This window comes from Rhineura floridana, chromosome 1 (assembly GCF_030035675.1).
Source record: "Rhineura floridana isolate rRhiFlo1 chromosome 1, rRhiFlo1.hap2, whole genome shotgun sequence".
NCBI classification, from domain to species: Eukaryota; Metazoa; Chordata; class Lepidosauria; order Squamata; family Rhineuridae; genus Rhineura; species Rhineura floridana.
Genome location: NC_084480.1, coordinates 22,476,934 through 22,500,099, shown reverse-complemented (window position 1 = coordinate 22,500,099; position 23,166 = coordinate 22,476,934). Strand labels below are relative to the sequence as shown.

General features: G+C 42.6%; 1 protein-coding gene across 2 annotated transcripts in view; it reads left to right on the top strand.

Moving 5' to 3' along the window:
• Positions 1 to 23,166, top strand: part of ALPK2 (alpha kinase 2) — a 77,995-nt gene that overhangs the window by 25,121 nt on the left and 29,708 nt on the right. For both annotated transcript variants that reach the window (XM_061615418.1, XM_061615428.1), the window contains one exon: positions 14,792 to 17,771. In XM_061615418.1, coding sequence (XP_061471402.1) covers positions 14,792 to 17,771 — 2,980 coding nt within the window. The remainder of the gene's footprint in view (positions 1 to 14,791; positions 17,772 to 23,166) is intronic.

The window sequence follows — 23,166 nt, the reverse complement described above, 5'->3', positions numbered from 1 at the left end:
ATTTCCATATGTCTATGTCATAAGAAGTTCATTCTGTTTACCTTTTTGCCCCATGGGCTCATGCACCTTCTGCAACCTGCTGTCCTTCCACACACTTGATATGTAAGTTATACCAACTTACATCAACTTACTAGCATGCATCACATACTGCTATTCACGTCACTCCCGAATTTGGGCCGTCGTGCAACGTGCTTGTTTATATTTGGATATTACATATGATGTTTCAAACTACTGTAGGAAAATAATGCCAGTCAGTTCACATTCACTGCTTATACAAGATACTTCTTATAACCATAGGTCATCATCACAGGGGAGATGGACATGACAGAACAAATATGATGAGAAATGAAACAGAATCAATATAAATCAATAAAAAGCAAGCTAATTAACACCTGACAGTTGCCCCAACGAAAAGAATAATTAGTAAGTCCAGCTCAACTAGTTATGTAGCTAGATAACCACAGATGCGCATCTGGCAATTTCACTGTACGGTTTTCAGTGAATGCTGAAGCCTTTGACACCTGAGGTGTATATTTAAAGGACCCACCCTTTTTTTTTTGGTGATGTTTCTGATGTTAGGCTGTCTTTTATTTATTTATTTATTTGATTTGATTTATATCCCGCCCTTCCTCCCAGTAGAAGATCAGGGCGGCAAACAAAAGCACTAAAAACACTTTTAAAAATCATAAAAACAGACTTTAAAATATATTAAAACAAAACATCTTTAAAAACATTTTTAAAAAGCTTTAAAAACATCCTTTTTTTAAAAAAAGATTTAAATAATAATAAAAAAGGTTTAAAAACATATTAAAAAGCGGTTCCAGCACAGACGCAGACTGGGATAAGGTCTCAACTTAAAAGGCTTGTTGAAAGAGGAAGGTCTTCAGTAAGCACCAAAAAGATAACAGAGATGGCACCTGTCTAATATTTAAGGGGAGGGAATTCCACTATTTACACTAAAAGTCCATTTCCTATGTTGTGTAGAACGGACTTCCTGATAAGATGGTATCTGCAAGAGGCCCTCACCTGCAGAGTGCAGTGATCAACTGGGTATATAAGGGATAAGACCGTCTTTCAGGTACCTTGGCCCAAGCTATATAGGGCTTTGTACACCAAAACTAGAACCTTGAACTTGGCCCGGTAGCTAATGAGCAGCCAGTGCATTTCTTTCAGCAGCGGGGTGACATGTTGGTGATACCCTGCCCCAGTGAGCAGTCTCATCGCCACATTTTGCACTAGCTGCAGCTTCCGGACCAACCTCAAGGGCAGCCCCACATAGAGCGCATTACAGTAATCCAGCCTGGAGGTTACCAGTGCATGGACAACAGTGGTCAGGCTATCCTGGTCCAGAAATGGCCACAGTTGTCTTACCAGCCAAAGCTGGTAAACAGCACTCCTAGCCACTGAGGTCACCTGGTCCTCTAGCGACAAAGATGGATCCAGGAGCACCCCCAGACTACAGACTTGCTGTTTCAGAGGGAGTACAATCCCATCCAAAGTAGGCAACTGACCAATTATCTGAACTTGGGAACTACCAATCCACAGCGCCTCCATCTTACTAGTATTCAGACTCAGTTTATTGACCCTCTTCCAGTCCACCACCGAGTCTAGGCAGTGGCCCAGGGCTTGCACGGCCTCTCCTGATTCAGATGTTACAGAGAAATAGAGCTGGGTATCGTCAGTGTACTGCTGACACCTCACCCCAAATTTCCTGATGACCATTCCCAAGGGCTTCATATAGATGTTAAACAGGATGGGGGACAAGATGGTACCCTGCGGCATCCCACAGCACAACTGCCAGGGGGCCAAAAGACAATCACCCAATGCTATTCTCTGAAATCAACCTTGGAGATAGGATCGGAACCACTTAAAACAGTGCCTCCAATACCCATCTCACCAAGCCGGCCCAGAAAGATACCATGGTCAATAGTATCAAAAGCTGCTGAGAGATCAAGTAAGAGTAACAGGGTTGCACTCCCCCTGTCCTTCTCCCGATAAAGGTCATCCATCAGGGCAACAAAGGCCGATTCAGGCCCATAACCAGGCCTGAACCCAAATATGGAATGGGTCAAGATAATCTGTTTAATCCAAGAGTACTTGCAATTGCTGTGCCACAACCCTCTCAATCACCTTCCCTAAGAAGGGAGTATTTGCGACCTCTCAGTAATTGTCGCAAGCCAATGGGTCCAGGGTGGCCTTTTTCAGGAGCGGTCAGATCACTGCCTCTTTCAGGGTTGCTAGAACCACTCCTTCCTGCAATGATGCATTGACCACACCCTGGATCCACTTGGTCAAACCCCCTTGGCAAGCTTTAATAAACCAAGAAGGGCAAGGGTCGAGGGGACACATTGCTGGCTGCATCATCGCAAGCACCTTGTCCACGTCATCAGGCCACATCAACTGAAATTGTTCCCAAGAAGTTGCAGCAGACGTTGCACTGGACACCTCATTAGGGACTACAGTAGATGTGGATGGGGCATCAAGATTGCTATGGAGGCGAGCAATTCTGTGCTCAAAATGCCTTGCAAACAGTTCACAGTGGGCCTCTGAAGGGTCTAAAACTCCATTTCCTGGAGTTGGTGTCAACAGACCCCTGACAATACGGAAAAGCTCCACTGGAGCTTTTATTTCATTATGTATTTCAAACTATGTATGTATGTATTCCACTATGCATTTCAAACTGTTGTCATGCACCATGGGACCTCAAGGTGAAGGGTGCCCAGGTGGTAAGGATGATAGATTTAAAATTCTATCACATTTCCGATTTTAGCTTTTGTAAGTATTAACCATGATAAAATCTACAAAATTAGAAACAAATAATCAAGTTTCTCCAGCAGTGTGTGTTTGACATTTGCCTTGTGAAATTTGGCTTGTTCCTTGGCTAGTGCCATTCAGAAGGCACCACCTCTTCTCATTATCTGAATATCTTTATTAAAAAGCAAAAAAAAATCTATCTTTTGATACACTGACAATTGGTATCATTTTTAAAACATGCTGGCAATATCTATAATATCATGTGTCAACAATTAAACTGATAATGAGTAGATCCTTGACCTCATCTAATCCACAGTAGCAGAGGTGTATGTTGTATGATATCTTGAAGGCTAATCTACCATTAAGAACCATAGAAGGCATTAATAAGAACCTAGCAAGACTGAGTTCCTTCCTCAAATAAATCTTACAGATTTTAAATAAGTAGTTCTTTTGGCAGAAAATAATGTGGGTCACTGAAAATTCAGTCAAGAGTGAATAGGTGAGCCAACCAATTCCCTGAATACTGTGGGGAGATAGCTCTGTCTCATAAAAGGAAGCAAATGACCGAAATGTGTGAAATGTTTGTGTTTGATGTGTGTATGTGAGTGCTCTGTATTTTAAGTATACATGTCTGCAGGGCCAGCACCAAGCATGCCGGGGCCCTTGGACACCAGCCTGCCCAGGACCCCACCACACGTACAAGCATGCACCCCCTACCTCTCCCTGAAGGGCCCCTCCTTAGGGTAGGTAGGTAGCACTCCCATTCATGATGCGCAGTGCGGATAATGGGAGGGAGCTCCCAGGCACCCCTCCACTGCTGCCCGCAACATGCTCTGCCTACCCTTCCCTTGAGGTAAATGCTGGGGCCAGCGCCAGGCATGCAGGGGCCTGTTGTGCTACAGTTGCAAGCCTGCCATCAACCAAGATGGCAGCTGAGGTTTCCCTAAGGACCTGATGCCTCTGCCACTATCTTGGTTGATGGCACGCACGCGTGCTATGTGCACATGCATCCATGCCTGTCATCAACCAAGATGGTGGCAGACGCATCAGGTCCTTAGGGATCGCAGAAGGGGAGTGCTACTCTCCCATCCTAATGAGGGGCCCTTCAGGGGCCTCTGGGGGCTGTGGGGCCCTTAGCCAGGGCCCCATCTGACTGCCCTTTGGTGCCAGCTGTGCATGTCTACATATGACTGTGTGTATGATGTGTGCTGTGTTTGTGGCAGATGTATGTGTGTTTGAGTGAGAGAGAGAGAGACTGAGGGGTGGCCCTGTTGACTGCCAGCTGTGGCCCCACCCACTTCAGGTTTGGCTTTATCCACTCTTGTTTTAGCCTTGCCCACCACTGGCCACAAGGGAATGCAACCCTCAGGATTAAAAAGCTTCCCCACGTCTAGAATGAATCATACTTAACATAACTGTAGTTCCCAGTTCAGACATAACAATGGACTGTGATTAGTTGAAAACAGAAGCAAATGATGTTGATCTTCTCATCAAAGCATGCCAAAGGGAGGAGCACTTGAGCCCAAGGCTGATGGTTTATGCTAAACTGTGGTTTCACAATACATGTAAACTAGACTGATCTCTAAACTGAATCAAAACCCTCTACTAGATGAATAAATTTAATGTAAGTGTAAGATTTCTTTACTTGCCTTTTTTTGTAAAGAGGGTAGGTTTCAGCAATACAATCATATGAGTAAAAAATAGTAGTGAAACAATTTCTTTGCATTTATAAAACTGAGTAAAACTATTCCAAAACAGCAAGTGAAGTGTCAAAGACCAGAGTAAAGAGGTGTGTCTTCAGCATATGGTGGAAAGCTGAATAATGATGATGATAGACATACTTCTGTGGGGAGGGAATTCCACAATTTAGGGGCTGCTACAGAAAAATCTCTCTCTTGGGCTACCATTCTCTGTATTTCTGAGGGTAGCAGGGCTACCAAGAAAGCTCTTGCCAGTCTTTCAGATATTTGGGGCCTATGTCCAAACACCAATGTAAGCACTTTTCATTGTGCCTGGAAACAAACCAGCAAACAAAGGAGACTCTTCTTTGTAAATGAACGGCCAATTTGATAATTCCTCAGATGTGAATAATTGCACTCTTCCTACCAACATCGGATGACAATAAACCATTGTATTCTGCCCAGTTACTCTCACACCCTGTTTTGATCTAATTTTTGTTTGCTACCAGTAACGGCTGGGGGGGCAGTGCGGGTGGGGCTCTGTTGCTCTGCCAGCTTCCCAACACTACGGCTGGGGGGGGCAGTCCAGATTGAGTGCAGGTTACTGCCACAGATTGAGAGGGGGAGATGCGGGGAACTTGGTGCACTGTGGCGTGTGGCGGAGGAGCCAATCTTGCCACCACATGCCACACAGCACTGAGTTCTCTGCACGTCACACCTCCCCTGTCAATCAGCAGCAGCGACCCACAGTGTTGGGCAGCTAGAAAAGCAATGGAGCTGACCTTTCCATGCCAGCCCTGTAGCCAGTCTTCCTTTTTAGGTGAGGTAGCCACAGTGCTAGGTGGGGCAATTGCGGGCAGAGGTGCATAGCACCAGCCAATCCCCGCTCCTCTGGTGGATAAAATGTGAGGGCCAGTTTAGGGGAAGGGAAGGCAGTGACCTTCCCCCTCACTCCTCCATCCAGAGAGTGAAGTTTAATCTGTTGAATTGTCTCACACTTTTTTGAGAGCTCCCCAGGAATACCAAACTCAAAAGCATGGTGTATACCTAAAGTGCTCTTTCACCTGTGGTTTCTCCCTGTTCTGCGTCTTCCTGAACTACTTTGGGAATGACAATGAGCTCCTGAGCTCGGCTTTGATCTGCATTAGGTATCTCAGTTTTAGATTCTACCCCCCCCAGAAAAAACCCCTTGTCAATAGAAAATAAAGATATAAAATTAATTTTATAAGTAAATACTTTAGGGTGTGTTTTTAACTGCTTCTTGAGAGTCCCTTCTTCTAGTCTTGTTTCTGACCTTTATATTTTCCTTCCTTTTGGACAATCAAGAGAAAACTTTTTAACTGGCTGCTATATAAAGGACTAACTAAACAATTGGAATCTGTGGAAAGCAACTGGAATTTTTAGTGGTTGCTGGATTGATTTTCCCCCCCTGTTCAGAAACCCTGAATAGTACTCATGCTGAGCTGGTCATTTTGGGAAAATCAGAAATTAGGCCTGAGTTACAGACTAGGTAGCCAGCCATCTAACTGTAGTGTACACATGAGCAATATTTCTGTTTCTCTAGGGCTATTTTCATTTTTTGCTATCAATCACTCAAATAAAAGAAGAAAAAACACTCACTATGATTGTGAGTGCTTGAAAAGAATAAAGGGTAACTTAGGGTAGCCATTTTTCCGATCAAGTTACGTTATCTCTATATTTCACCCCATTATATGAGATTACCCAGTCCTGCCCTATTCATTATATAAATGAATTATATTATTTATTATAATAACTGCAGAATTAACAAACTTTTATTTATTACTGCAGGCAAACAAACACCCTTTATTGCTTGCTGGGTAGAGAATACAACTAAAACCGAAAAACAGAGCAAAGGAAAACCCAAGGGGCAGCAATGGTGTAGGGGCAAATTCAGAAATGTAGGGTCCTTTCATAATAGTCACAACCATGCCCCCTCACAGCCATCCTCCCTTCTGATATTATACAACCTTCTAAGAATACAGAATAATCTGGTCAAGCTTGAATACTGCTTTAGAAGGCTCTTCTCAGTGCCTAACATCCTTCCTTTCATGCTGATTGGCTCATAGGATGCTGGAGACATAAGGACCCTGCTGGGACCTGGCTCCCAAACAAGTAAGGGGACTAAGACACCCCCCTGAGACTCTGGACAACTACAGCCCTGAAGGGCAGAGTCTAACTCTAACCCATACTACAAAGTTCTAATTTTTAACTCTTTATGGGAAATATTACATGTTTTTTTCAGGATCACTTAAGTAATTATAGGGTGAGTGTGATCATGAAAAATCCACCTTCAGTCAGGGAAAATGTTCCAGGGTGCGTGCAGGTTTCTATATTCCACAAACTGTCACAGCTACTGGTCATAAGAAAAACCCTATATGAGAATAATGTAAAGAAATTCTTCCATTAAATAAATAATAATAATCAACAGCTATTAAGCAATGTGTTATGTACTAAAATTCATTAAAAATCAAGTTATCTAAAAGTTTTGCAAAGTAGGCACAATTGTTTAGATATAAATTAGCATTGCTTAGTGTGGTATTTAGTCCTTGCCCTACATCAGTAGACCAACTGAAGTTAATAGACATTGCTAACTTAGGTTTATTCATTTCAATTGGTCTACTCTGAGCAGGGCTTTCTTAATGGCTAGATTTGCACCATTTAAATTAATCCACCTTGGGGGGAAATGTGAGTTTTGTGTTTGGATAGAGAAAACCCAAGTGCAAATGCCTTCTCAGACATGCACCTCGACGAATGAGTTTGGACTAGCTCCGATTTCATATCCTAGCCTACCTACCAGGCTGTTTGTTATTAATCATTTATATAGTATTTTAATAACCGGTCTGTGAGATTTCCATTTTATAGTTATGGAACTAACATAGAAAGAAAGTACCAGTAATAGTTTGCTAACTCATACATTTATTTTGAAATTAACACATTTGTCATATTACTAAAAAAAAATTTTTTTTTAATTACTAAAAAAAAAAAGATCTTGCTGACGCCTCATGTTCTTTCAATGGTGTCTGGCACTGTTTTTAGTTTTTGCCACTGGCTTTAGCTTTTTGGCACCAATTTGTTCTTTACCTCCTCACTATTCTTGGCTCATGATTTCCTTTGTGGACATCTGTGAGATAAATTGTGACATCATTGACAAAAGCATAGTGCAATTAAAGGGCAGGAAAACAGGCTAGTTCACATACCCTGAACATTAGAGAGCTGTATTTCACAGTCATGGCATAATATTCTTTCATCTCTTCTTATGCCCCTTTTCTTATTCTGTTGAGATGAAGACATTATTAGAATGAGTAATTCAGTTTCCCAATAAATCAGTCTCTAAGATTAACTCTGGATCAGAGTGTTTTCTCAACAAGCTGTCTGCAATGTTGGAAACAGTCATACTGCAAACATGTTCAATTCAGAGGGCACATTTCCAGTGTAATTAAGGTGTAACAGGATAGGCTGAGCAAAAGCACAAATCGCTGTCGAATCATTCTCAGCATAGGATATTGGTTAGTGATATAACTGTCTAGGAAGAGTAACACTGACACGGTTATTAAGTTACTGAATGTGAAGATGCCGCAGTATGGACATTCTGATGGGGAAAAAGACAAGGAGAAATTTGAAGCAAGTTTATTTATTTATTTATTTAATTTCATTTATAAACCGCCCATAGCCAATGGCTCCCTGGGCGGTGTACAACATACAATAATACAATAAATGAACAAAATCACAGATAAAAATACAAATTCATAATAACACTAAATGATATTAGCATAGCTAAAACATTAAAACAGTAAAATACATAGAAATATATTAAAATGCCTGGGAGAATAGGAAGGTTTTAGCCTGGCGCCGAAAGGATAGCAGAGTAGGCGCCAGGCGTACCTCCTCGGGGAGACTGTTCCACAATTCGGGGGCCACCACCGAAAAGGCCCTAGATCTTGTCATTACCCTCCAAGCCTCTCGGTGAGACGGTACTCGGAGGAGGGCCTTAGATGTCGAACGAAGTGTACGGGTAGGTTCATAGCGGGAGAGGCGTTCCATCAGATATTGCGGGCCCACACCGTGTAAGTTGTAGTTAGTTGCTTTTGAAATCAACTTCATTTAGCACTTTAGGAACTCAAAATGCATTAGCAGCAATCCAGAGCCCCCACTTCCATATGTGGAAGAGATCCATGCTTTATCCAAAAGCAGGGATGTGTAAATCCCATATTTATTATTACATTTATATTCCACTTCTCCTCCAAGAAAAGGTGTGGTAAAAACATGCTTCCCGTCCCAATTTTATCCTCACAACAACTCTGTGAGGTAGTTTAGGCTGAGAGACAGTGACTAGCCTAAAGATCACTCACTGAGCTTCATGACCAAGCAGGAGTGTGAATGCTGGTCTCCCAGATCGCCGTCTGACATGCTAACTGGCACTCCACTGTAAGAAGTTCTGCTCCAAGGCAAATCAAATTTTGTGCCAAGAAACATGGAATTTTTGTAATTCTGGTTTCATCTGAACTAGAAAGTCTCACTATAACAAGATCCATTTTATCTTCCTTGGAGATCTTTCCTTTACTAGGCAGAAGTCTTATTTGTTCCTACAATCCTAGATACAAATAGCAATAATAGCATTTCCAAAAAAAAATTAGAAACATTTTATTCAGACAACTGTCACTGTGCAGAATTCTACCCCTAATCTCAAGATTAGGCCAAATCACAGGTTTGAGAACTTCTCAACAGAAGTTTCCATGTTTTTTTTTATCAGATGAGGTCTCCAGTTATTCAACAAATGCCTTCAGTGTCCAATTTAGAAAAAATAAACTTATGAGTTAAGACAGTGTATTTGTGGTGATAAACTGGTGGAATATCTTCCCCACTATTTGACTGCCCCAATTAGAGATATACCAGAGCTAAATATTTAACCCTCAGTCTTTAGACTCTTGCCAATTTAGTATAAATTTGGGTGGGGAACTTTTGGCCCTCCAGATGTTGCTGAACTACAACTCCCATCAGCACCAGAAAGCATGACCAATGTCCAGGGATGATGAGTGCTGCAGTTTAGCAACATCTGGATGGCCAAGGGTTCTCCACACCTATGTTAGATGGTGGAAACTAACTGTAAAAGCAGCTTACTTTTGCAAATACTGCAGCTAGACGACATGAAGGAAAATGTGAAAATAATACAGGTGACCAAAAATGCTGCTATTTTGTAAGGCTCCCCCCCTTACCTTTTAAAAATTTAATTAAAGTGAGACTTGTAAAAAAAATGTTGCAGTGTATCCTCACCTCCCTGTGCGTCGTGCTCTTGTTCAGGGATACTGCCAGCCAGGAGTTCAAGCAATGCATTCCACCCCCTCTGTTTTCCAGTTTTCTTTTCCAAATGAGAATAAATATTCTGTGCCTGCTAAGCATGCTCAGTCCTGATTTGGGGTGGTGGTGTTTTCCTCTTTTTCCTAAACATTTTTGGCACTTCTACAAACCTTGGGGTTTCCTTAAGCATGCTGAAGCCTTCCTCTTGATTCTCAGTGGCACCTATCAGCATTCACCACCTGCATTCACTAATACAGGGTTTAATATTTTACTACTTATTTATACAGTCTTGACAATAACATTGATTGATAATTATGACAGTTGGAATTATATAGCCATTTATGAGTGTTCAAGCAGTGTGAGTCATATTTGCCCTGAAGAGTTTTATGCCTAGCTGATCTACTATATCTTGTATCTCTATTTGCCTCATAGAGATAAATGGATAACAAATACACACATCAGTCCTGTTCTCTAGGGTGGTCACAAACTGAACATCATAATGTATGAGATACCCATTGCCAATCAAATACGGCAGAACACTTTAGAATACAGGGATAGACTTCCATATCCATACAATATTATGCTCCTGCTATGCAAATGAAGGCTTTCAATTGAAAACAGAAGTTCAGGGTTGCATATTCCTGTAGTATTTTTTGAAAGAGACTCTTAAAGGACACTTCAGTAAATCTCAGATTGACTGGATATGGCCTACCCAAAACATTGCCTACCACTGTCTCAGGACATTCCCATTCACAGCAATTATGTTCTGGCTGGCAATGATTGATTACGGGTAGCCGCCGTCGAGACCACATTACTCCAGTGCTGAAGGAGTTGCGCTGGTTACCAGTTGCTTTCCGAGCCCAATTCAAGGTGTTGGTTTTGACCTTTAAAACTCTGTATGGTTTCGGCCCAGTCTATCTGAAACAGCGCCTCCAGCATCATCAATGTTGCTGCCCAACAAGATCAGCCTCAAAAGACCTTCTCTCCGTCCCACCAGTTAAAACAGCTAGACTGGTGAGAACTAGGGAGAGGGCTTTTTCAGTCGTGGCACCCACTCTATGGAATTCCCTCCCAAATGACATCCGCCATGCCCCCTGCATGAGGAGCTTCCGCCGGACCCTGAAAACCTGGCTCTTCAGGCAGGCCTTTGGGGTGGGTTAGATGTTAGTATTATTGTTGGAATTTTAAGGTTCTAATGTGAATTGTATGTTTTTATGTTGTGCGTCGCCCAGAGTGGCTGGACAACCAGCCAGATAGGCGGCTCATAAATTTAATAAATAAATAAATAAAATGCAGCACACCTGTTACAGCATGGAGCTGGCTCCATAGTGTCTTTTATTCATTCAAAACCATTATCTCAGCCTCCTCACTCTTATCACATTGCAGAAATACTCTGTCCTTGACGTGCATTTGGAATGTGACTGACAGTCTTGAGTTGCCTTGGAAAGCAGGAGACTGTTCATGCTCTTGATCCTTCTTATGCAGCCTCTCTTGGGTGAGAGCTGCTGCAGGTGTCTGGTATACAAATTGGCTCTGTGTTTGTGTGCGTGCGTTTAATGTAGGTCAGTTTCATTGCTGACAATCCTTATATGTGTTGAATTATCACAAAGGACCACAATGATAACTAAGGAATAGGGAACAAGTTTGCTGAGAGATGGAGAATGAATTAAAATAACAAAATAGATTACATCATGGAATTAATGAGTCTACCTTGCAATAATCAATAAATGATTTCCATGCCACCCCTCCAAAACTGTCTGTCTTCTTTGTTTTGTCCTTATAAAGTGAATGAAATTCACGATTAAAGCAAAATCCCACCATTTGTCAATCCGTTCATTTGTTCTTGGTATTATTTGTGTTCTCCACTTGCTGGCATATAATAATCTTGCTGCAGCCAACAAATTAACTGTTCTTCTTTTATACTATATATTAAGTTCTTGAAATGTAATAAATAAATAAATAGGCTACAAAGAAAAAAACACATTGCAAGTGTATCAGCATAATGGTTGTTTTTGAATTTGAGAAACAAAATCTTAACATCAACCATTTTTATTATGAATATATCTATGTTTGATATATGTATATTTAAAGGAGCATTTGTATATTTCCAGGCACAATTCAGAGTGTTGGTGATTACCTTTAAAGCCCTAAATGGCTTAGGTCCAGGTTACCTTAGGGAGCACATTCTTCCATATCATCCTGCCTGCTTCCTAAGATCATTTATTATTTCTTTTATATATTACATTTATACCCAGCCTTTCTTTTCATGATTGAAACCCAAGGCAGCTTACGTATGGTTCCCAGGCAGCCTCCCATCCAGGCACTGACCAGACCTGACCCTGCTTAGCTTCAGCAGGGAGCTGGCCTCATGTGCCTTCAGACATAGCCTGGGACCAAGACCCTTCTCACCTAGGGTGGAAGTTTGAGTGGGACAAGAGAGATGGTCTTCCAAGTGGCTGCACTGAGATTACGGAACACCTTGCCCCACGATATTCAGTTGGTCTCCTCCTTCATTACTTGTCACGAGTTATTAAAAACCGCTTTATTCTAGCAGGTTTTTGTGATATGTGGCAGATTATGTTTCTATATTTGGTTTCAATTGCTGATCTTGTTTCCTTGATTGGTTGTTTTATACATTTTGCCCCCAGGCCTCTCAGCACCTGGGCCCTGTTGTCAGAGAGCAGGTAATGGGAGTTGTAGTTCAGCAACATCTGAAGAGCCAAAGTTACCCCATACCTTACAGAGAGGATTCAAGCTGGGGTTATAGCCACCAAACAATCCAAAAGTCAGAACACACCAAAGCCAAGGCAACTGCTATTGCCCAAACAGTTTCAACCAGCAAAAAAAATAAATAAATCTTGCAGCCCTTTCTTTCTAGAAGAGCCAGTGGCCAGCCTGGGTGTACAGAGAGAGCCCAGTGCTTAGGAACCATTTACTGTCTCTATAGAGATGCTCCAACCTGGAGCCCTGTTGGATCACAACATGGGGAATCTGTGCACAAAGCTTGGGTCTTCTCGCTGTAGACCCAGCAGCTCCTGACTTGTATTTCCAGCATGCTACATTCCCAGCTGCCCACATTCCAGTGCTGACTGTTGTGCACCTACCTGACTGCTGTCTGCACTGAGGGCAAGAGAGTAGCATGTTTCTGGTGCCACAGGAAGCAGGCAGGAGGATTAGCATGGGTGGTTTCTGCTGACCACATCCTTTCTACTTAATGAGGAACTGCTCTTCTTGCTTCAGCTGAGGCATGACGACATCAAAGCCTCAGCCGTCTGAAGACATTGGCTCCATTTTGCAACTTTGCTAACTGAAACCATGATAATTAGCATTCAGAAAAAATAATATAGATAGATACCGTATTACCAGAAACATACAACTCAGCATATAGTAGAGAACATATAAGTAACCCACTTTTTAATTTAGCAGTTCTGCTAACTTGGAGATAGCTGTCCCTTTTCATTTTTCACACTTCCACCTCATGTGCTATGAGTGAACTGATCCTATGATGTTAGTAAAATCCTAATAAGTATTTAGTAAAAGGTTAGGCAAAATTTAGGCAGAGGTTATAGCAAGCAACAAGAAATGAAGCTGACATTTTGCAGAGGGCTAATTTAAAAATGGAAATGATGACTGTACACACAGATGGTGTTGGAGGAACATCTGATTTACAGTGCAATGCATGTCTGCTCGAAAGTAAGCCTGGGTAAGAGTGCTTAGGGTTAAACTGCATTGAATTAAAAGACTTTCAAATAAACCTATATTCATGGAATGGAACTGATGTAATTTTGTGAAACATATTTGAATGGATAACTTGGACCCAAACCCTGAGGTTTGGGATGTCCTTTGCAACCAGAGGAATATGGTCATCTCTTGCTGCAGTAAATCAGAGTCTAGTTCACAAGTTTCCAAAATCCTCTTTATTTTTGATCACATTATAGTCTTTTTATGTTGAAATACAACCACCTCTAGAGGGCTACAGGTTCCCCACCTCTGCTCTGTGGATGTTACTTTGATCTTAAAAAAAAAATCTCTGGCAATCCCAAGGCCATTTACCTTCCACAACATTGGAAAGGAGCAGACGAGTTGGAGGTGCTATGCTTTGGTTCATAAATTCACACAAATACCTAAGTATTCCTCTGATCCACAGCCTTGTGTTGATTCGGATTTGCAGAAATGTAGCTTCATGTGAGAGGACTTCCCCTGTCACTGCAATAGACAAAACTGTCTTCCACAAGCCTCACTTTGTGCATGTAGACCAGGTGTGGGGAATCTTTGACCTGCAGATGTTGCTGAACTACAACTCCCATCATCCCTGGCCATTGGCCATGCTTGCTGGATCTGGTGGGAGTTGTAGTTCAGCAACATCTGTAGGGCCAAAGGTTTCCCACATCTGATGCAGACCCCTTAGACCCCTCTCCTTCTGTGTAGGAGAGTCCCAGTACCCAGATGACGTCACTAGATCAGGACTTCATTGACTTGTCCAAGAGTTACTGTATGAGATGTGGTCATCATTTCAAAGCACGGGAAGATTACTACTTAATCCATCCCTGGTTACTAGCAGTAGTTGACTTCTGAGTCCTGATTAGCTTGGACTAAAATAAATTAAGCAAGGAGCATGGTCCAGCCAAAGTTATGCCTGTTTAGGTCCCATTGATTTCAGTGGAAAGGTTAAATGTGTGTTTGAATTTCTCCCATTGAAATCAATGGGATTTAAAAGGGCTAAATGTTGGCTTGATAATGCCTTATTGTTGCAGCCCTGTGCATTGTACTGTGCTCATGCAAAACCTATTAAACCTAAATGAGTTCATAGACACCAGACCTCAGTGCTTTGACTTGCAATTGTACGGATATTGGGTATCATCTGGGTGCTGGTGACAGACCATCACAGGTTTAGTCCCACACAGTATTTTAGGGCATTATCATTTGGGCCCCCGGCACTCTTGTCTTCTCCAGCACCTGAGCTTTCTAACTGATTAGCCTAATTCTTAATTCCTTAACATGTCTTATTTCTTTATTTCTTCCCTCACCCAATTTCTTACTAGGTAAAACACCACAAAACTGACGTTGAAAACACAGCACATATCAGCAGTGGCCTGAAACATTTTACAACGGAGAGAATTTTTTGCATGTCTTTTCCTGTAAAAAGCACTTCTGCTGAAAAGTCAGCTTTGGAAAATCTCATTGGCAAAAATGGATATCAGACAGGCAATGCAATGCTGGAAAACTCTGCTGGCCTTTACATACCTAATAATAATGAGCAGGAGCAATGCTGGGATCAAACCCTTTGTCTCACAACCATGGACAAAATGGCAAGTCACAATATACTATCAGGTGCACGACATCACCCCAATGCCACATCTAAGCAAGAAGGCTTATGTGACCCTCTGACTACTGTGGCTGGGCCTGATACACAGACGGAAAGAACAAAGACATGTGGAGAAAAGCGTCATGAAGTCAACGAGGTAAAAACAGCCCATGACACTCCATGCACCGGATATCTATCTGAAGCAAATTTCCAGAGAGCCTTGGCATCTGCAGAACCTGAGGTTAGAGACTCTGATTTATCATTAATGCATGAGCAGTTACAGAAACCTCTTTATGAGGAAGAAGGCGGGGGCTATGACTTCACTTGTGCAAGCAGTGAGGTCGAGAGTTTAGCAGCTGGGACTGACTCTGCCAAGGAGGTTGAAAGGCTGAACATTACTGGGGATATAAGTGCCGCACAGCATGTGCCAGGAAATTTAACAGAAGATAATCAGCTTGTCACAGAATTGGCAATGGTAATGAAAGTCCACACTGATTATTACAGCCTGCTAAAAACAGATGAAGCATGCAGCCATACAACCAGAGGCAACTGTTCCCTTAAGCTACCTGTAGGAGTAGATGCCATTTGTCTGTGCTCTGCCTCTGGACATGAAACAGAAAAGTCATCTGTCCATAATTTAAGAAGCAATATCCAAAAGGAAAAGCCTGAAGATAATGGATGTGTTCAGATGTCTACTTGTCAGGAAGAAGCTATTATGACCGATAACTCTTTCCAGTCTTGCGGACTAGAATCTCCATTCAAACTTACAGAAGCTCTAGACAATCCTTTAGAACGTGGCCAAGAAATTTTATCAGATCTACCGGCTAATTATCCTGGCCCACTGTCTTATATTGAACAGGATGTTCATTGTACAGAGAGTCCCAACCCAAAGCAGGCTGACAAGATGCCTACTAAAGATGCTCATGGTACACCATGTCACTCAAGAATAAAAGAGTGTCCAAATCTTGCTGAACTTTCACTGAAAGAGGATTCATCCAGTAATTTCTCTGGCAAAAATACTGATCAGTTTGCAACTGAAGAACAGTCTTCAATTACAGCAATCGATAAAGAAACTGCAGAGAAATTTCAGAAGAAAGGAACTGAGTCAGAACTGAAAACACAAATTGACAGTAACTATGTTATTTATCATGTTTTGAGAGGTAATAATAGTAAAGATGTTCAAGCTGTTTCTGATGCACATAATTACAGCTACCACATGCAAGAACATAATTCAGTTCTAGCTACTGAGTCTAAAGCTGACCAAGGCAATAAAAGAACAGAGGGGCTCAAAGAGAAGCCAGTGTTCACAGCATCATACACCTTTAGATTCTACACGGAAGTATTGTTAGAAATAAACAAGAATGATGAAAATAGTATGAGTGAAGAACGTAAAGATTTTGGAACAAGCATAGGACAGACCGCCCTAGAACCCAAACATGTCTTAGAGATGCCACCACCATCAGATTCTCAACAAACAATATCAGAAAAGAATTCTAGCACTGGTACCCATTTTTGTGAAAGTGCTAAAGGGTTAGGATTGGATTCCATAAATATTCCATCGGCACCTTCCAGGTCATCAGCTTTAAAAACTGTTCAGCCATCAAGTATTTCCAGAAATGAATGTGACAGTGCAGGTCAGGATAATCATAATGCTAGCAATATGGTAGGCAATGTAATAGTTGGTACTCAGGATAGGATCCAACAAGAAAACGCATGCATAGGTTGCAGTACAAATGCATTAGTGCCAGGAAACTCTGGTACAAATGCAGTCGAAAGCATAATGCAAACTGAGTCCATGCAGATTAAAGTTAAGAAAGATATGGATACAAATACTCATGGACACTGGCAGCATCAGTGTCAAAAGGTGGATGGAAAAAATAAGACCCAAATAGTCCAGTGTAAGGATGAAAGGCAATTGTCTATTTCACATGATTTTGAAGAAGCTGAAGTAGAACCTTATATGAGGGCCCTCATTGATTCAGAACAAATGCATACTTGGCATGATAACACTGAAGTACAACAGGATGAGTACCCAAATGTAGACAGAGAAAGTCAGACCAAAATAATCCCATGTGAGAGCGGTGCCAGAGAAAATCAAAAGCCCATTGAATGTAACCTAGAAGAGGTAGAGCCTTACATGAGGGCACTCATTAATTCAGAACAGATGTATTCGTGGCATGATATTATGGGCTATGTGCATCCATCCACGGACCCTTCCAGTGAACAATCTGGTATGTCTGTAGGGGGATTAGTGGAAGGATGTATAGTTACATCTACAAGTCAAGCCAGGGCATTCACAGATGGTGAGAGGCAAAGCCTAAATTCATCAGAGCATGCAATGGGGACATTAGTCAGCATCTTGCCTTGTGCCGCTGAGAACAGCCATCACTCTGGGGAACAGCTGCTGCAGGTCAAAACTCAGCCACACACTTTAGGAGCAACTGCAGACGAAGAGAAGACAAAGTCGCAGGAGGCTTCAAAACTCTGCATGGCACCCTCACATCACAATGGTACTGAGGATGTGAAGCGTAAGCAAGAAGCAGTAAAGAAGAAGATGGTGCCAAAGGTGCAAAGTAAGAAACCGCGCCTTGAAGCAAAGGAGAATGTTTGGAACAACGCCAGCTGTGTTAAAACAGTCTCAAGAGCAGAGGGGAGTCTAACTCACAAGGAAGACAAGAGGGAACAACAGAAACTGCCTTGCAAAAAAGACAGCAAAGGTACGCTTAGAAACTGATTTTCAATTGTCCTTATACATCAGCAGTCCTTTGGCAGAAGTTCTCCCAGGCTCCAGGCCAAGGTCTTTCCTAATTTTGCTTTCTGAGGTCCTTTCTACTTGGAGATGCCAGGGATTGAATCTGGGATCTAAGGCACGTAAAACATTGAAGTATGGGCTCTCCCCAATTCAATATTGCTTATTAAAATATAACTACTGTGATCATGCAATCTCTTAGTTCTATAAAAGGGCCATTACATCAGATTAGCTACTTAGTTATCTCCATGGCTTAGTTATCTCCACAAAACAGTGGATCCTCAGCTGATTGGTTAGTAACTACCATCTCATTTGGTCACATGGCCTCATTTGCCCTTTTTTAAAAATGAAAGAAAATATACACAATGTGGTTTAGAGTTAAATGATACATAGATTGTTTTAAAACTGTGGCTTAACTAGTTTGTGAATAGTGAGGCTTAATTGGAGTCAGGGCTGATGATAGTTTGGCACAGGACCACGCAGAGCTTGGAAGATTACTTTTAAAAAGTAATAAATTACAGTTACAGTTGCATGGCCTAAAAAAGTAATTACCGTTACAATTACAATTGCTCTGAAAGTAACTGATTACTTTACTTTTCCTCCAAGTAATCGCTACAATTACATTTCAGTTTCTTTTAAAAAAACCACCTACAAGGTGCTGGCCTTGGCTGCTGCCCATCTAAGTAGCCTAAAACAACATTAAAAAATAAACAAACACATACAGAGGTAGTAGAATAATTATTTTTATTCATAAGATAGCAATGGTGGTCTCTGCTGGTAAGGGTGGTGGGGAGGAAGGCAGAGGCCACAGCTCAGATCTTTGCATGTCAAACCAAGTGCAACCCCCCCACTCAGCCAGCCAGCATAATCTCTCTCACTTAACCACCTCCCAGACCCTGCCCTGCCACCAACTAAGGGACACTCACTCAAGCAAACATTTTCCCCCGAGATGCAAAAAACGTTAAAATACTGCAAATGCAGCACAGTAGCCAGAGAGGGTGGTGGAGGCCACTTTGTGTGCCAAGTGCAAACACAGTATTCTCTCTCTCTCTCTCTCTCTCTCTCTCTCTCTCTCTCTCTCTCTCACACACACACACACACACACACACACACACACGTTGTCATCTTTCACCTCCACAGTTCTTTATCTCCATTCTGCTGCTGCCTCCTTCTCCTTTATCCATGTTCTTGACCTCCGGATCCTTTTCCCCTCCACTCCATTCTTCACCACCACTATCCATTTTTTAAAATAATTGTTTTCTCCACTCCACCCCGTCTCACTCTCCGCCTCCTCCCTCGTCACCTCCTCCCCATTCACAGTGCATGAGGAAAGAGCAACGCTGCACAGAAGCCCAGTTTGAGGCACATGATTTTCATCCACAAATCAGAGGAGCAGAAGACTTCTCCTGCTCCCACCCCCCAAGTAATGCCCAAAAGTAATTCTGGAAATGTTACAATTACTCCACAAAAGTAGTAAAATTACTCCTAGTTCTATTACAATCAAAATGTAAAGGAATTACCCACTCGTTACTCAAAAAAGTAATGAATTACAAGTAATTCGTTGCTTGTAACTAGTTACTTCCAAGCTCTGGGACCACATCCGTGAAGCTGTGGCTCCCATGTTCGGGGCCAGGGTTTACCCTTAGAACAGGGGTTGGGGACCAGTGACTGTCCAGATATTGCCGGACTGTGACTGCCATCATCCTTGACCAATGGTCATGGTATACATATTGTTGGACACTGCCCTGATATTTTATGAGATTTTATAAATAATAATAATAATAACAATAAAATTTTATTTCTAAGCCACCTATCTGGCCGAATTAACGGCCACTCTAGGCGGCGTACATAAAAGGATAGGATAAATACAATATTAAATACAACATATAAGCAAAACATCAACTGTAATTAATCTAAAAACCACCCACAACTGCAACAAGATAAAAACTAGTCCGCCCCAAGAATCTTGTAAGCCCATCTGAATAACCAGGTTTTCAAGGCTTGGCGGAAACTTGGCAGGGAGGGGGCATGGCGAAGATCATAGGGCAAAGAGTTCCAGAGGGTGGGGGCCACAATCGAAAACGCCCTCTCTCTGGTCCGCACCAGCCTAGCTGTTTTAACTGGTGGGACCGAGAGAAGGTCTTGTGAGGCTGATCTCGTCGGGCGGCATATTTGGTGATGCTGGAGGCGCTCCTTCAGATAAACTGGGCCGAAACTGTAAAGGGCTTTAAAGGTTAATACCAACACCTTGAATTGGGCCCGGTAAACAACTGGTAACCAGTGTAGGTCTTCTAACACCAGAGTGATGTGATCACGGCGACGGCTGTTCTTAATCAAACATGCCGCCGCGTTCTGTACCAGCTGTAATTTCCGGACCGTTTTCAAGGGTAACCCAACGTAGAAGCGCATTACAGTAGTCTAAGCGAGAGGAGACCAGGGCATGTACCACCTGGGGGAGCAGATGGACAGGAAGGTAGGGTCGCAGCCTCTGTATTAGATGTAATTGATACCAAGCTGCCCGGCTCACTGCCAAAATCTGAGCCTCCATGGACAGCTGGGAGTCAAGAATGACCCCGAGGCTGCGGACCTGGTCCTTCAGGGGCAGTCTTACCCCATTAAACACCAGGTCTATATCTCCTAACCTTCTCTTGTCTCCCGCGAGCAGCACCTCGGTCTTGTCAGGGTTTAGTTTCAGCCTATTACCTCCCATCCATTCACTTACGGACTCCAGGCACTTGGAAATGGTATCCACAGCCAACTCTGGTGAGGATTTAAACGAGAGATAGAGCTGAGTGTCATCCACATATTGGTGACACTGCAGCCCAAATCTCCTGATGATGGCACCCAGCGGCTTTACATAGATGTTAAATAGCATGGGGGAGAGGATAGAACCCTGTGGCACACCACAATTGAGAGGCCAAGGGTCTGAAACCTCATCTCCCAATGCTACCCGTTGATGCCTGTCTGAGAGATAGGAACGGAACCACCGTAAAACTGTCCCCCCTATTCCCATTCCCTCTAGGCGATCTAACAAGATACCGTGGTCGATGGTATCGAAAGCCGCTGAGAGATCCAGGAGGACGAGGAATGCATGTTCTCCCCTATCCAACGTCCTCCTCAAATCATCCACCAGAGCGACCAAGGCTGCTTCAGTTCCATGTCCAGTCCTGAAGCCCGATTGGAATGGATCTAGATAATCTGCTTCATCCAAGTGTGTCTGTAATTGTTTGGCCACAACTCTCTCAATCACCTTGCCCAAGAATGGTAAATTAGAGACTGGGTGAAAGTTGTTCAATTCTTGGGGATCCAAGGAAGGCTTTTTCAGAATGGGCTTTATGACCGCCTCCTTGAGAGCTGAAGGCATTACACCTTCTCCCAAGGAGGCATTCACCACTACCTTGATCCCTTCTCCCAGTCTCTCTTTGCAGCTCATAATGAGCCACGTGGGGCAAGGATCATGCAGATAAGTGGTCGGCTTCACAGTCAAGAGCACCTTGTCCACTTCCTCAGAGGGAAGAGGCTGAAACCGATCCCACCGGACCGGAATGCAACTGGCTGACTCTAGCCCACTTCCTGTATCCACGGTGTACGGAATCGTGCTCTTCAGATGCTCAATTTTATCAGCAAAGTGTTTAGCAAATATGTCGCAGGAGGCCTTAGACTGTTCCAAGGGTTCCTGTGCAACTGGACCGACCAGGCTACGGACCACTTGGAACAACCTCCTGGGACAACACTCTGCGGATGCAATAGAGGCAGCAAAGAAATCCCTCTTTGTTGCCCTTGTTGCCATTTGGTAGGCAGCTATTGCTGCTCTCATCAGTGTCCGATCATCATCAGAGCGAGATTTCCGCCACCGGCACTCTAGTTGTCTCACCTCCTGTCTCAGACCCCGCAACTGTGGTGTATACCAGGGTGCAATCTGAGTTCTATTCAGGGGGAGAGGACGTTTCAGAGCCACCCGGTCTATTGCCCCAGTGATCTCCCTGTTCCACTCCATCACCAGGGTTTCGACCGGGCGACCTTCAGACAGCTCCATATCTCCCAGCGCATTCAGGAATCCCTTAGGCTCCATCAGGCGCCTGGGACGGACCATCTTAACAGGTTCCTGTCCCCTGCGGAGGGTGTGCGGCATTGAGAGGCCTATATTTACCAGATAGTGATCTGACCATGACACGGGGTTAGAAAAAACAGCCCCCATTTTCAGAGCACTTCCTCCCCCCTCCGAGACGAACACAAGGTCAAGAGCATGACCGGCTACATGGGTGGGCTCAGTATTACTAAGGCGCAGTTCCCAGGAAGTCATGGTTTCCATGAAATCCCGAGGAGCTCCTATGGGAGCTGCCTCGGCGTGCAGGTTAAAATCCCCCAAAACCAATAGGCTGGGGGAAAGGACCCACACGCCCGAGACAATCTCGAGCACCTTGGTCAGGGAGTTTGCCGTGCAGCGGGGTGGGCGGTACACCAGCAGAATCCCTAGACTGCCCTTTATTTAAAAATAAATAAACATCTGGAGCACCAGAGGTTCCACACTTCTGAGGATGAGCAAGAAATTCTATTCAGTTTGCATTTCAAGCCAATCCTATCAAATCCACACTTTCTGAAACAATATGAGAACCTAAACACAGCCATCCTTTAAAATTTGCACTTATTTGAATTTTACAATGCAGTTTGCCAACCAAACATGTTTACAAAAATGCATATTATTATTATTATTATTGCAACAAGCCTTTTAAGTTGAGACCTATCCCAGTCTGCGTCTGTGTTGGAATTGCTTTTTAATATGTTTTTTTAAACAATATTTATTAACCCTTTTTAAAAAGATTTTTTTAAGCTTTTTTTAAAAAGTTTTTAAAGTTGTTTTGTGTTAATGTATTTTAAGGTCTCTTTTTATGATGTTTTAAAGTGTTTTTAGTGTTTTTGTTTGCTGCCCTGGGCTCCTGCTGGGAGGAAGGGTGGGATATAAATCAAATAATAAATAAATAAATAAATATATTAGGGGAAAGTGGGCATAAAAATGAATATATGAGTGAAAATAACATACAAAAATGCACACACTTTTGGTGTGAGAAATGTGGCAAGAAATTGTTTGCAAAAATGTGTGCATTTGTCAAAACTGCCTACAAAAAATTGTTTATTAGGAGAAATTCACACTACAATGCTGGAAAATGTTCATGAAAATTATTTTTTTTTAAATAAAATGCAAATTGCTGCAGAAATGTGGAGAACTACACTTAAGATTGGAAAAAGGGGAAACAGAGAGAACTGAAATTGACAGATCTTTCCATCTCTACCTACCACTGATCTAGAACATGTAAATGAATATAAAAATAAAAATAAAAGAAATAATAAATCTAAAATAAATA